General features: G+C 59.6%; 1 protein-coding gene across 6 annotated transcripts in view; it reads left to right on the plus strand.

The window, feature by feature from the left end:
* The window catches only part of ZC3H18 (zinc finger CCCH-type containing 18), a 55,177-nt gene extending 46,343 nt beyond the window's left edge, over window positions 1-8,834 (plus strand). For all 6 annotated transcript variants that reach the window (XM_077133264.1, XM_077133265.1, XM_077133262.1 and 3 more), the window contains 8 exons: window positions 1,543-1,647; window positions 3,142-3,285; window positions 3,910-3,969; window positions 5,265-5,425; window positions 5,610-5,809; window positions 6,220-6,316; window positions 7,217-7,313; window positions 7,930-8,834. In XM_077133264.1, the coding sequence (XP_076989379.1) occupies window positions 1,543-1,647; window positions 3,142-3,285; window positions 3,910-3,969; window positions 5,265-5,425; window positions 5,610-5,809; window positions 6,220-6,316; window positions 7,217-7,313; window positions 7,930-8,137 (1,072 nt within the window). In that variant the 3' untranslated portion in view covers window positions 8,138-8,834. The remainder of the gene's footprint in view (window positions 1-1,542; window positions 1,648-3,141; window positions 3,286-3,909; window positions 3,970-5,264; window positions 5,426-5,609; window positions 5,810-6,219; window positions 6,317-7,216; window positions 7,314-7,929) is intronic.
* Window positions 8,835-14,789: the final 5,955 nt, after the last annotated feature.

The following is a 14,789-nucleotide window of genomic DNA, read 5'->3' on the forward strand; positions in this document are numbered from 1 at the left end:
CACACTCCGGCCGCGCCAGGCTTGCCTCCGGTTTTGGCAGGTTCCTGTCTGCTGGTTGTCCTTCTAGGCGTCCAGTGCTTTTCAGAACAGCTTCAAAGGCTGTCTGATGGTCAGTTCTGTGGAAGAATAATGTGACAAAATGGCAAACAGCAGAAACCACAGCAGTGCGGGCTTCCCATGTAAGACAGTCTGGAAGTGTGGGGGTCAGCTTCATGCCAGCAGGCTCACATGGGACACGGGGCCATCAGAGGCCAGCACCATGTCGGCCATGCCCTCCAGAGTGCCTCAGGACCACTAGCCCCTTGTAGCTCTTTACATTTAGACTTGAATTAAATAAAATTTAAAGTTTTAAATGGGCACCATGTGCATTCTGAGTGCTCGGTAGCCACACGGGGCTGGTGGCTGCTGTAGGGGACAGCACAAATGGAGACCATTCCCCACACCGCTGGGCACTCTGCTGGGCCGCCTGTTATGTAGGCATTGTTTCCTTCCCCGCTTGGAAACAGGCAGATGTTGTTGATAATTTTAGACAATGCTTAGTTGTCATTTGGATGAGGGACAATAGTTAAAATGTCAAAAGAAAAATTTGGAGGCTCTCTTTTGTCTTCATTAGTCTTTCACATGCTTTTCTTTCCCCATATAATCTTCCCAGCACACACACAAACGTCCAGAATAACTCCACATCCACCCTGGGCTGCCCCCAGGAGAAGCTGGTATCATCCCTCTCGGTTACACTCTGCCTGTGTGGAAAACCCCTTCCTGTTCCCGCATGCTTCTCCTTTGTGTTTCCTATCCAGGGTTCCACTGGGAGAGGAAATGGCCCCAGACCAGCAGGTGACCAAAAGTAGAAGGGGGGATACGGTGGATGCCATCTAGGCTGCTTCCTCCACGATAGTCCAACATCCTTTAGCTCCTGCCTCAGCCTGGGTCCTGTCCCTGTCCCATTGCCCCTCCAAGGTCTGGGTAGGTCACAGCCCCAGTGCAGCACTCCTGGTCCTTCTGGAGGCATTGTTCCCAGATGTCATACTTGGAGTAAAGGCCTTCACTGCTGCCTCTCTGATCAGTCAGTCTTGCTGTCATTTACTTCTCCACATGCACGGCCTCCTTGCTAGCAGGCATGCCCTTTTTAGGATGTAGTTGCCGAGAGGGTTCAGAAGCAGCATTGAGAAGTCATGGAAGCTGTTGAAACTGACGGTTGAGTTAACATTTTTAGTAGGGTACAACCAGTGGAGCAGATGGGACCCTTTCAAGGAGTGTTGGGTCTTGTGCAGCACGGCACAAGAAAAAGTGGCCCTTTTCCTAAGGATGCCCTGGGGCCTGATGACGCCACTGCCAGGTGTGGGAGCACAGAGTTGGGGGTCCAGAGGGGCCCATGTCTCTCGCCTCCTGCACATACTCTGGGCCTCTCTCGCCCCTCTCCTGTTTACCCTTGGGTGATGATTCAAGGACAGTCTAAAGCACTGAGGCAAACAGCCTGTGGTGGTGGTCTCCGTGAGCTGAGGAGGGGTCCTCGGCACCCCTCACACTGCTCTTTACTCCTAGGTCCCGGTCCTTCTCCTCGTCCCCGTCCCCATCTCCAACGCCCTCCCCACACAGACCTCCTGTCCGAAATAAAGGGGAGTTGGCTCCGCCTCCCGGGAAAGCAGGGTAAGTCCTAGGCCATCGGGAGTTACTAGCTGACACCCCTCCCTCTCTTTCCCCGCTTCCTCCTCCCTCCTACCTTCTGTTGGTGACCGAAGAGGTGAAGGAATTTGGTGAGAGCTGTAGGCGAGGATAGGAGGGGACAGGGTGTGTGGGGAGGGGCCTCACTCCAAAGGCTCCTGGCTAGAGCCCTGGCCTCTGAGCCAGGCCATGTAGGCCTGCGCTCCTTGGCGGTGAAGTGTCAGAGAGATGTCCCAGCGTTAGGCCCCGTTTTGGTGAGTGCCACAGTCTGTGAGACTCCCACAGCCCCTGCCCCCCATCACCATGCCCCACACCTGAGTCAGGTTGGAGGCTGCAGCTTAGACACAGCTGCCACAGAAGCTCACGCGGGTTTGCTTTCTCTGCTGCCCCTGTGAATTGACCTTTCATAACAAGACTGCGGCTCAGCAGTCCTGGGACCGGTCAGGAACGTTCAGAAAGGCTCATGATGCAGACTTCAGAACAGAGCGCCAGGTCTCAGTTTTCCTGAGAGAAAGGTGGGCCGTTTCTCCTGCAGCTTGGCCGAGTCTGTAAGAGCAGCTGCTCGTTCTTGTTTCTGACAGCCGGGGGGCGCAGTGGCCCCAGCCCTGCACCTTTTGCTCTTGGTTGTCTCTTCAGCAGCAGTGGCCAGTGCCTGCCACGTGGCAGGCCTTGGACGGTTCCCTGCCTCTGGTCGTCTCAGCCTCAAGAGAGTCAACAAACTGGCCCCGGAGACATTTTGAAATCATTTAAAAATGAGCATATACTTTCTGGACAATAAGCTGCCTCTGTCTAAATGGTACCTCTCACGCTTTCACTCATAACAGACGTACAAAAAACCACCCTGGTGGCCAGCCCCCTTCCAGTCACATGGGGGGATTCCTCGTTCCTCACCCTCACCCCCACCCCGCCCTAGCCCCTGCAGTGGCCACTTTCGGTCAGTCTGCGCATTCTGGAATTGTACAGAATGCACTTGTTTCTGGGTTCACTCAGTGAACACGATTTTAGATTTACTGTCAGGTTGGGGCGATGTTCCCTTCACCCAGGAGTGTCTCCTGATGCTGTCTGCTGGTTTCTGGGTCCCCTGATAGGGCAAGGGTCACGGGCACTGACAGCAAAGAGCGGCCTGCAAAGCTGTTTTCTTTACCGTGGTCCTCACATGGAGTGGGGCTCAAAATCCCTGAGAGCCCACTGCAGAGCTTGAGAGTCAGGAGGTCTGGGGGGGTGCCTGGGCCCAGGAGTCTCCAGGGGATCTGTCCTCACCTTGTCTGTCAGGGGTTGCAGGACACCCTGAAGCAGGAAAACAATCCTAGGCTGCCTCAAGGACTCCTGGGAGTCCCAGTAACGCTGGCTCCACTGGGAACAGAGGTGCACCTGGACAAGAAGTGGGGGTGCCACTTGGGCCCCCCAGCTGGCAGGTGCCATGCCCTGAGGTGTGGGCAGCACCCAGGCCTGCAGGCTTTGAGCCCCTCTGTCTCACAGCGAGAAGGCGTTGAAGAAGCCGGCCCTGCCCCCAGCCCCAGCACAGACCACCAAAACCCCAGCTCCTGCGCCCGAGCCTACCAAGCCAGGAGAGCCACGGGAAGCCAGGAGGAAGGAGCGGCCAGCCAGAAGCCCCCCCAGGAGGTGAGCACACCAGCCTCCCGCCACCCTCGGGTTCCTCCATGTCTTTGTGACCACTGCGACGAGCACCCCCAGGAGTTGGGGGGGGGGTTGCATCGAGCACAGTGGGAGAAATGGCCCTTTCTCACACACCCCAGGAGCCTCAGGGAGTCCCTGGGGGGTGAGGGGGCGCTGAGTTAGGGTGAGAGTGACTGAAGGCCCCAAGGGCAATACAGGGCCCTGAGCTTCCCTGCTCGCTGGGCCTCCCTGGAGGAGGGGGGCGGTGAGGGGGCGCTGAGTTAGGGTGAGAGTGACTGAAGGCCCCAAGGGCAATACAGGGCCCTGAGCTTCCCTGCTCGCTGGGCCTCCCTGGAGGGGGGGGGGGGTGAGGGGGCGCTGAGTTAGGGTGAGAGTGACTGAAGGCCCCAAGGGCAATACAGGGCCCTGAGCATCCCTGCTCGCTGGGCCTCCCTGGAGGAGGGGGCAGTGCTGAGGAGCATGCCCGGCCGAACTGCTCAGTTCTCTGTTTTGAGAGAAAGCTGTGTCTGCAAGGAGTTAGAGCCGGGCCCACTTCGCAGTCAGCAGCGAGTTGGGAGCTTGACCACTGGGCCCTGCCCTGGGCGGCCTCACGGTGTGGTTGTGTTACAGGCGGACCCGCAGCGGCAGCGGCAGCGGCAGCAGCTGTAGCGGCTCCAGCTCCAGATCCAGGTCATTGTCGGGACGGTTCCCTACTGCCTCCTGCCCCTCCCCCCCTCCTCGGAGGGCCCCCGGGTCCCGTGAGACGGTCAGTGAAGGGGGCGCTCCCTTCTCCCTTTGGCAGCCCCCAGCTTCCTGCTGGTGTCTCCTGTGAGTTTGAAGTCACCTGGGGGGGTGGCCTCTCTGAACCAGCAGTCGTCACTGCCTTCCCTTGGAAAAGGAGCACACACCCAGCCTAAACTCGCCCCAGGAGGCTTACCCAGGCCCCCCGAGCACCCACACCGCTCGGCCTCCGTCACTTTCCTGGCATGACCCAGACCCCCCCACATGTGCACACACACACTGCAGTCCCTCAAGGAGCTTCGAGCCCAGTGGGACCGGGAGGCCCTCTCTCTCTGTAGAGGGCAGGGGAAGGGTGCCACCAGGGGTCCAGCCTGGGGTACATGGCATTGGCCAGCCCCGAGGCAGGCTGGAGTCCAAGGGGATTGCAGAACTGTCCAAGTTGCAGTCTCTAGGTGGAAAAGAGAAAGGTCCTGAGGCAAAGGCTTTATTTTTTTTATTTATTTGGAAAAGGGGGAAAAATCTGAAGGAAAAGTTTAAATAAAAAAGGAATTCAGCTATTAGTTGGGTAAAAAGAAGACATTATCAAAAATCCATCCTTATATTGATTAAATCAGACTTGTTAATTTCCAGGTAGGGTGGTTAATACATTTGCCCAAATTAGTATAGGTCTAGACTTTTTCTTTTAAAAGGTCTAACCTTTTAAAAAGTTAGGAAAAATATTTGTTTCTCACTTCCTTTCCCCTACCGGGTGCCAGTGCCTGGCTGCCTTTGGCAGTGAAAGTCAAGTAGCAGTTTCCTTCACAGGACCTTGAGCATTTCCAGTCCACATGTAGCAAGAGCTGTGGCAAAACATGGCAGATGGTAAATTGGAGGTCACTTTCAAAGGTTTAATGAGTCACAACTTGTTGAACTGCAGGAGTCTCGGTTCTTTATTTTACTGCACGTTAACGCCAGCTTCCTTTTCGTTTGGCAGTTCAGCCACGGACTCTTCTGTGTAAGGTGTGCCATCCCCAGCCCTGGGGCTTGGCTCGGGCACATTTCCTTCCCTAGCTCTGGCATGTCCATTGGGCAGGGCCCTTTCGTGGACACACGGGAGCCCCTTAGTGTCACACCTGTACACTGCCCCAAGCTCTCCTGGAATCTTTGTCCTTAGAAACTGGGACCTGGGTAAAGGCGGGTTGTGGGAAACCCGTGCCCACCCCAGCCCAGGGTCACGCAGACACAGATGTGCTCGTGTGTGTCAGGTCCCTGAGTGTGAGCAGCGTCTCCTCGGTGTCCAGCGCCACATCGAGTAGCAGCTCCATGCACAGTGTGGACTCGGAGGACATGTACGCGGACCTGGCCAGCCCCGTATCCTCGGCCAGCTCACGGTCTCCCACCCCAGCCCAGCCGAAGAAGGAGAAAGGTAGGCGGGGGCTCCAGTGTCCTGGGGTTGTGCTGCTCCAAGGAAGGATGGTGGTGGGTGCCTCGAGCCGCCCGGGGAAAGCGAAGACAGGCGTCCCAGGTGGTTGTCAGCTCACCCTGGCTGGTGGCGCTTTTCCTCCTCAGAGGAGCACACGAGTGGAACCCTGATGGTTTGTCAATCACAGGAAAATCTAAAAAAGAAGATGGTGTTAAAGAAGATAAGCGGAAAAGGGACTCGTCCACACAAGCCCTCAAATCTACGAAGCCCTCGGCCAGCAGCCGGTCATCCCAGCAGCCCTCGGCTCCGCCACAGGCACCTCCGGGACAGCCCCCACAGGGCACCTTTATTGCCCACAAGGAGATCAAGTTGACGCTGCTAAACAAGGTGAGACTGCAGGGTTTAGGTCCCCCATTCAGACAGTGAACTCTCCTCTCAGTGCCCATTTTGGCCTCAGAGGGTGGACAGCCTGCTCTGGTCTGATCCCATCTCCTGAGACTGCAGTGAGGTGGCTCCTCTCATGAAGAATGGGGAACCTGGGACAAACAGTGACCACACACCGGCCCGGCTTCAGAGACGGCCGGTCCATCCCTCCTCACTTCCCCCAAGCAGCAGAGACTTCCTGTGCAAACTCTCTGAAGGCTGCACTGCTGATCGGGTCCAGGGCATGGGGATACCAAGGATGGCCCCACAGGGGGTGGAGTCCACTGGCAGATGGTGCCAAAAGCCCAGCAAAAGGACGCAGGTGGACAGGGCCTGCCAGTCCTCCTCACTGGGCCCCCTTTGTTGTTTTTCAGGCGGCTGATAAAGGAAGCAGGAAGCGCTATGAACCATCAGACAAGGACAGGCCAAGTCCTCCTCCAGCCAAGCGGGCTAACGCCTCCCCAGACCGTGGTGAGCAACCAGCCCCCAGGGCACAGCTGGGCAGGGGTCCCAGGCAGGGGGTCCCGGATGCCCAAGTGAGCTCGGAGGCCTGGAGCTCAGGCCTGTCTGCCAACAAATATGTAAAAACATTTACTCATTTAAATATAGAAGCAGTAAACCAATCTCATTTTAACATAACATAATTCATGAAAAATAACTATTTTCCTAGAAAAAAATTAGAAGAAGAGCATTGTTTTTTCCTTTTTCACAAATTTCACGTCTGGCTTACCAGAGATCAAGTAGGTTCTCTCATCTGTCCAGAGCCAGAGAGGGTGCCTTGGCCCTGCTGGCCACCTGCTCACCCCAGTGTCCATGGGCCTGTGTTAGGCAGCTGTCCACCCAGGCGCTACCTCCTCGCCAGCCTGGCACTCATAGCCTGGCCATGTGCCCTCCCCTCAACAGCACGGCAGTAAGACACTCTGGGCTGGTTTTTCTTTTAGTTTTTAAACTGCTGTACCTTTTTTGTTGCAGAATTCTGCAAAGCTTAGGAGGAGTTTTGGTTTCTTTGTATTAGATGAGGGCAGTGTATCCCTTTTTTTTGCTCTGACTTCCAGGAAGCCTAGAATTCGTAAGTAACCTCGACTTCAGTGGCTCCCGGGCTGGCATTTCTGGTCCAATTTGTGCTCCCAGATCCTATTTTTGGGCTCTTCCCTGCTTATCTTCTTCAAAATTAAGAGGTGCTCTGTAGCCTCGGACTTTGGGAACTAGATTCCTAGCGTCCAGGTGAGGCCATCCTGCCCAGTGGTCAGGTGCCATCTCCTTAGATGGCTACGGCCCTCGGCCCTGTCCTTGCACACACACCCCCCGCACTTGTAGGGGCCCAAGTCTCACCTGGAGGGTAAACGTGCCTCCTTCTACCCATGGTGCTAGGTTCTCGGGACCGGAAGTCGGGTGGGAGACTCAGCTCCCCAAAGCCTGAGCGGCCAAGAGGGCAGAACTCCAAGGCGTCTGCAGCCCAGCCCGACAGGTGAGTGTCTTCATCCGCACCCTAGGTGGTCCGGGGCCGCCTTAACCACAGGACAGGGCTGCATGCGAGCCCCCTGCAGGTGCACATGTCCTGAGTGCGCTGAAGCCAGAAGGCAGAAGGGCCAGCAGGTGTCCCCTCACTTACTCTTTGCCCCGGCCCGCAGGTCCTAGAAAGGGCCTGAGGTGCTCGGCCCAAGGCAGAGGAGACCCTCATGCGGGGACACACAGCTGAGCTCCTTCCACATGACCTCACTCCCGGGTGCCCAAGTCCTTCTGGGGCCTGGGCTGTGCTGTCGAGGGTCTCTGTGGGATCCCCAAAAGGGGCAAGAGGGAAGAAGAGTTCAACCATATATTCACATTCACACACCCCCTAGTCATGTGACCTGAAACGAATTTGACCTCGAGGGGCTCCTTTCAGCCCTCAGGACTCGACCTGCATAACCAGGGCAGGATTCGCTCTCACCAGGTCAGCCCTGGCCGTGCCCCAGCAGGCAGTCGGCTCTCCCCCGGCAGAGGGGTGGGGTGGGCATCAGAGCTGCAGGTGGGAAGGCCTCCCTCCCTCGCTTGGCCTGGGGCAGGCCCCTGACTCCAGACCGACCCTCTGCCCCTCCCTGCAGGAAGCGCCAGGGGTCACCCCAGCCCAAGAGCTCCAGCAAGGTCACAAGTGTCCCAGGCAAGGCCTCGGACTCCAGCACCACCGCTGCCACCGGCTCCAAGCCCGGGAAGGCCAGCACGCTGTCGCGGCGCGAGGAGCTCCTGAAGCAGCTGAAGGCCGTGGAGGACGCCATTGCGCGCAAGCGGGCCAAGATCCCAGGGAAGGTGTAGCGGGGCCCACGGCTTGGCTCCCTCCCCGATTAGAGACTCTTCCGTGTTTTTATAAATGGGGTAAGCGCAGCCATTTTGGATTTTGCAGTTAATATCTTATTTTGGCTGTGATTCTTTTTAAAAATTAAAAAAGGAAAAAAAAAGTTTCTCAGCTGGAAAAGAAGCCACATGGTGAAGATGGCGCTGGGTCCCAGCCGCCTCCCGCAGACTGACACAGAAGCCCCCGGCAGGCAGGCTGGGCACAAAGGCCTAAGCCTACGGCACCACGTCTGTGTAAAGTACAGGCCCCTGCGCCCCGCTCAGTCCCTGGGGGTGCCGTTCCCCTCCTGGCCCCCCTTCTTTTGCAGCCCTTCCCCTCTGCTAGTCAGGCTGTTCCAGTAAACCTCAAGGGGCCCGAACACTTGGTGAGCTACTTGCAGCGTCTTCCCTTCCTCGCCCGTCCCCAGGATCAAATATATATATATATATATTTTTATAGATATATATATATATATACACATTCTTGACTAAAATCTGATTGGGAAATATTTCCTCTCTTATTTTAAGCATCAAATTGTTTTAGTTGATTTAAAATGAAAAAAAAAAATAGAGAAGACCAAAAAAAAAAAAAAAAGGCCAAGGGTATTTGCTGGGGCATCTGTCGGATTTGGAGGGTCTTTTTGAGGGGGTCTCCCAAAATAAAGTATTTTGATAAGCAGTTGTCCTTGCCCTCCTGGTGGTGTCTGAGCCCCTCCTTCACCCACTCCTGGCTGAGGCCACCCCCGGCCTGGCCGACGCTCTGGGGCTGCAAGCCGCACAGGTTCCTGCTGGGATGGTGGGGTGGGGTGGGGTGGGGCCCCGAGCCCCGTCTGCCGTGCTGCAGGGGCTGCCTTCTGGGCTCTGCTTCTAGAGCCGCCTCTCAGGAGCCTTCTCTCACCAGGTCATGTTTCTGCACCTCAGTTTCCCCACTGGTGTCTGCTCTGCCCTTCTTGGGTGTCATAGGCACCCCAGAGCCAGCAGGTGGGCAGGTAGCAGGTCTGCAAGGAAAGGTCCCTTGAGGTGTACCTGCAGCCTAGGCCTGCTCCCTCACACGGAGCCGCTCGGCACCCTGAGAGTGAGAGGGAGCCCAACTTAGGCATTTACATTTAAATGTTAGAAGTTCAGAACAGGAGTGAGTGCGCTGTGGGCACAGCCCGGGGCAGGTGAGAGGGAACCACTGAGCTGAGGGTGAGGGCCAGCGGGCAGGGTGCCAGGGCCTCCTTGCCCACTGGGTACTGCACGTGCTCACCCCCGGCTCCAAGGGCACCCCAGCGGCCTCCTGCACCCACCCCTCCACCCTTGGGGTCCTTCAGGCATCATTTTATATGCAGCATCCGGGTCTGAGATGCCCAAGAGCCTGGCTCATAGCCTGTGTTCCTGCTTCCGCTGTCCGCAGCGCCCACAGGGCACGCCTCCCAGAGGGCGTGGCCTTTCGCCTGGTTGGGGAGGTGCCCAGAGACTCGTGCCTCGGCTTTCCCAGGCCTACGAGGCAGTTGAACTCTGGAATGAGGGTGTCCAGAGTGGAGCGTGGTAGCATCACCTGGCCTACTGTGCTTTTCCGTTTCGGGTCCACGCCCGCCTGTGGCAACTGCCGTGGGTTAAGGACCAGGTGATACCCTCAGGCATCTCTTGCCCCCCGCCAGGCTGTCCTTCCTGACCTTGGACCTTACTCTGTGGGCTCAGGCCTGGGCTGGAGAGTGAACCTGGATGGGGAGGACCCCACCTCTGACCTTGCTGGGCCGAGGTCAGCTCTGGCCCCACAACACAGAAGCTAGGTTTAAACACAGCTGGTGTCAGGGACACCGCCCGGCCGCAGAGAGCCCCCACATGTTCCCACTGACCTCTCATTTGCACTCTTGGACCAGTGCTGGGACATGGCCCCCAGAGGAACTCCTGAGATATTGAACCCCAACCCAGATGTGCACATCCTGGGAAGAGGGCAGGGCACACCCCAAGGCAACTGTACCCCCTACTGGGCCTGTGGGAAGACTTCCCCCGGCTGGGCCCTCAGGAGGGGGAGGCCCCCAGTATGTCCCAAAGGCAGGGTTTGGGTATCGCTGCCTTCCAGGGAGCACCAGGGCAGGGCAGCAAGGCTGTTGTGCAAACTGGAGAGGGTCCTGTTCCTCAAGTGCTTTCTGCCTGGAAGAATGTCCCCCAGAGCTGTCTCAGCCCCCAGTGGCTGCCCTGTCCTGTCCACTCCAGGCTGCCCCCTGCCCCCTCCAGCCCCAGCCCACCCCTGTGCCTCCACCTCGGGGCCTTTGCACATGTTGTTCCCGGTCCCTGGAACCCTCTGATTGGGTAACTCCTCATTCCTGTCTCCCAGCCCAGACATCTCTGTACAGCAAAGCTCACCCTGACCTCTCGGCCCCCGGTGTCTGCCCTTCAGGTCAGCTTACGTGACTAAACCCTCGGGAATGAGGTGTCCACCCCAGAAGGCCCTGTGCCTGCCAGCTCCAGCCCTGCCTGGACCCATGAGGGGCGCAGGGTGGAAGGCCCATCCCCCAGGCGAGAGCAGAGGCCAGCATGGGTACCTTCATGTTCATAGCAGCCGGGTTTCTCTTCCCGGGTTGGGCCCAAGCAGGACTGGGCAGCAGAGCAGCCGTGGGCGAGCCATCTGCACGACCTGGGGTGGGGGTGGGGGCGGGGGCGCAGAGCTGACGCCGGGAGACAAGTGAGGGCAGCGGGAAATGCAGGGGCCGGATGCCGGGCCGGGTCTGGCCAGGGGAGCCCTGTCGGGCGAGGCTGGGGATGGGAGCTGCGTGTCTCTTTCCTCACCCGTCCGCAGGCCAGGGGGCAGGCAAGAACTGCTCGTGGGATGGAGCCTCAGGGCCACGCAATCAGCATCCCCAGCAAGATCCTGGAAGCCCCGGGCAAGGACCCTGCCCTGCCAAAGCTACCGTCCTTCTGCTCAGTGAGTGCTAAACAGCCAGCACCACCCACAGGGGCCAGTGTCTGCAGAAGGGGTCCTGTGTCCCCAAATTGCACAGCAGACGGCAGCGCCCAGTGAAGGAAAGGACAAGACTTTCCGGGAGGGCCACGGGGACAGGCAGACGCCACACCCTCAGAGGGCGGGGGTGCTCTGCTGTGGGCAGCGCAGTCTCCAGCAGCCACTGGATGCACTTCCCACGTGAGGGCAGTGGGGACAAGGCTACACCATGCCTAGCAGGACAAGAGGAGCCCATGACCCACCTGGCTGGGCTGTTTTTCTGTGGAACAAGGGCTGCCAGGCAGGACTCGGGGCTGGGGACACTGCCCAGTGGTTGAGGAGGGTACGAGCCCCGTTGGTAGCATCGAGACCCCTGGCAGTGACCTTGAACCACAGCAGCTCAAGGCAGCCCCAGACACCCCAGCGTGGGCTGCATGTGTAGATGTGGGGTGCCCGCCACCGCAGAGGCCTGAAGCTGGGCCATGCCAAGCTCTAGAGCTGCCCGCCCACCCGGGGGCTCAGGACTCACCACCCCAGAGGCTCGAGGTGCCCCAGGCGCTGCCTCGCCGCCTACGCCTCGCCCCGGCCTTTGCCATGCCCCCAGCCCCCAGACTGCTCCGGGCACGGTCCCTTCTGGCTTCTCTCACTGTGACCCCCTCCCTGTCACACTCAAGCCGGGCCTCTTTCTCTTTCATTTCAAGAAACGAGAATTTTTTAAATTTTTTCTACTGCAATGTGAAATTCATCTAGGCCGTCGCACGTGACTGTCACATTCACGTGGCAACACAGCTCAGTGAAGATGGAATTTGCGAGGGTCTCTGGTGGGGACCGTGGCGCCTGGGCCCATGTAGCCCTTGACAGCGTCCGCCAGGACCCAATTTCCCACATGAGACACCCCCTCCCCAGCCCCTCTCCACCGAGCCCAGGACTCCAGGTCAGCGGTCAGCCTTGCCGAGGGCTGGAAGGCCCTGCCTGTTCTCAGGACCCTGCTCTCAGGAACTGGTCCTGGAGGGGATGTGGACGGGGACGTGGCGCTGAGACACGCTCTGAGCACAGGGTCCCTGGCCACGTGTAGCGAGGGCCAGTGGGGCCGAGGGACACCGTGGCTGAGGCAGGGCCCAGGGCAGCCAGCGAGGGTCCAGACCAAACCCCGCCTGCGCCGCCGCCAGCCCAGCTTCTGCAGGGTTCTGAGCAGACTGGGCCACGCTCATGTGTCCGTCCGTCCCCTTGTCTCTGGGTGTCTCTTGTGTTTTCCCATCTTCCTGCTTTTGGTCTCCTTGGGGCCTCCTTGGCCCCCCAGGTGCTGTGCCTGCCCCCTCCTGCCCAGGCACCACCGCCTCCGGGATGCCCTCCAGCCTTCCTCCCGCGGCAGCCTTTCCAGTCTTGCCCAAGCAGGGACTTCCGGGTTTGCCTCAGCCGCGTAGGAATGAGGCGCCGCCCGGCCCCCGCCCTGCGTCCTTCCGGCCTCCTGCCCGGACCCTTCAGTCCCCAGGGCAGTGTTCCCCTCCAGAACAGGCCTGGGAGCCACCGGGAGGGGCTGCATCGCGGGCAGGAGCCACACCCTGGGAGGTGAAAGCAGGAGGAGGCAGCCACCTGCGTGAAGGAAAAGCCAAAAGCTGCGCCCAGGTGGGACCGTGCAGGCAGGGAGAGCACCTGCGACTCCATCTGCGGAAAAGCCAGAAAAATACCAACATGGAGACCAGAGAAGCCGACCAGGCCCCTGGGGGCTGGGGCGGGTCCCGTGCAGGCAGAGGGGCCTACAGGCAACAGAGCACAGGGGCAGAGGGCGGGGCCAGGGCCAAGCTTCCATTCACTCCCATCCCTTTCGCCTGTCCATCCATCTGTCCATCCCTTCTGCAGAGGCCTGGATGCACGCGCGATGGTCAGGCCTTTTCACCTGAACCGGCCCGCAGGAAGGAGCCAATGGGCCGCAGGCCAGGGGTCCCCTTGGGGCCTCCAGGCTTTCTCCCCCCCCGGCAGTCTGGGGCCTTCATCCCAGCCCGCTGCATCCAGAAAGCGAGTCAAGCTCCAGGCACAGAGAAGGAGGTGGCCCCGCTTTGCTCGGAGTCCTGCGGAAGGAAGCTAGGGGGTGGGGGTGGGGCAGATTCAACAGGACAAGGGAGAAGCTTCTGAGCAGGAACCTGAGTGGGAGGGGGGCTGATGGAGGGGTGGTGAGTTCCCCATCACTGGGGGAGAGCAACCCAAGGCAGGAAGTCTCCTGCGACTCAGCCTTAAGTCCTTTGCAGCTCGGATTCGAGTCGTGTTTGGAAGCTGGCTCCAGGGAATGTGGAGGTCCTGGGTCCCGAGGCGCTGCCCACTGGCCCTGCCCACCCCACCTCTGGCAGCAGTTCCTGAGCTCGCACTCAGCCCACAGGTCTGCTGCTGGACCAGCTCAGCCAGGCCGGTGGGTCACCTACAGCCTCGTCGCCTGGCCGGCACCGGCGCCCCCGACACCCCAGTCCCCCTCTGTCCGCAGAGTCTGGCTGCTCCCAAACCCAGGGCAGGGACAGGACGCCCCGGATGCAGCAACTGCCCTGGCAAAGCCCAGGCCGTACCTGGGCCTCCAGGGCTGAGGGGTCTGAGCCAGGCTCCTCCCTCCCCCACCGCGGCTCGGGCGGGGCCTGGGCAGGCACCCCTGCTCCTAGGTTCCCTTGACCATTCACTCACTTATTCACCCGAGCATTAATTCACCCCCTCTACCCCACCATTAACTCACTTATTTCCTCATTTTAAATGCTAACTCGTTCGTTTCATCAAGCATTCTGCTAACACTGCCTCCAGGGGTCCAGGGTACACAGGGAGGGGCCGTGAGGGTCACCCCAGGGAGGGGCTGCTCCCCCGCCCGCTCCCTCAGCCTCCTTGCCCGACACAGCCCTTTGTCTCCCCTGGGCCCCTCTTTGGTCCCCTCATAAGAGAGAGGAGGAGGCAGAGGTGGCAGCCACATAGTCACAAGCCCGGGGCACCCAGGATGGCTGTCCCCACCAGAGGCCGGGGGAGCGGCACGGGTCTGCCCAGAGCCCCCGCGGAAGCCACCCCATCCACACCGGCTTCCAGCACTGCGGCAGGGCACGTTTCTGTTGTTCTAAAGCACCAGTTTGTTACGGCAGCCACAGGACACTGATACCAGTGGTGAGCTCCCTGTTGCAGGAGGCATGCAAGAGACGGTGGGCAGTCACGGTGGGGGTGTTGAGAGGGACAGCCGGGGGACTCGGTGCATGGAGCCATCTATCTCGGGAAGAAGCGGAGAAACCAGTGATGGCGGTGCTCGCCAACCCAGCCCTTCAAAGCAACCGTAGGGCACCCCCATCCTCACGGGAGGGGCGGGGCTCAGAGAGGGGGTCCTCGCTAAGGGCTGCAATCTGGAGAGCCCCTCCTGGGAGAGCTTCCCTGTCCTGGGGTCGTGTCCCGACACCTGCCAACAGGTGAGGAAGGGCAGGAGGGCAGGATGGCGCCGCCCAGCTCCAGGCGCATATCATAGGGTAGCCAGGGGACCCCGGCACCCCCCCAGGCCGACGTCCCACCTCCAGCAAAGGCACCCCTGGCACCCCCAAGGCCAGCAGCACTGCCCAAGAAGCCACAGGTGGCCCCCCAGCCTAGGGCTCCTGGTGCCCACGCTGCGCTGCGCGACCCCACAAGGCAGCCCGTGAGCCACAGCCCCTCCCCTCCTGTGCACAGGGCGAACCCCAGCCGCCCACTCAGGCCCCAGTT

This window comes from Tamandua tetradactyla, chromosome 16, assembly GCF_023851605.1.
Source record: "Tamandua tetradactyla isolate mTamTet1 chromosome 16, mTamTet1.pri, whole genome shotgun sequence".
Taxonomy (NCBI): Eukaryota; Metazoa; Chordata; class Mammalia; order Pilosa; family Myrmecophagidae; genus Tamandua; species Tamandua tetradactyla.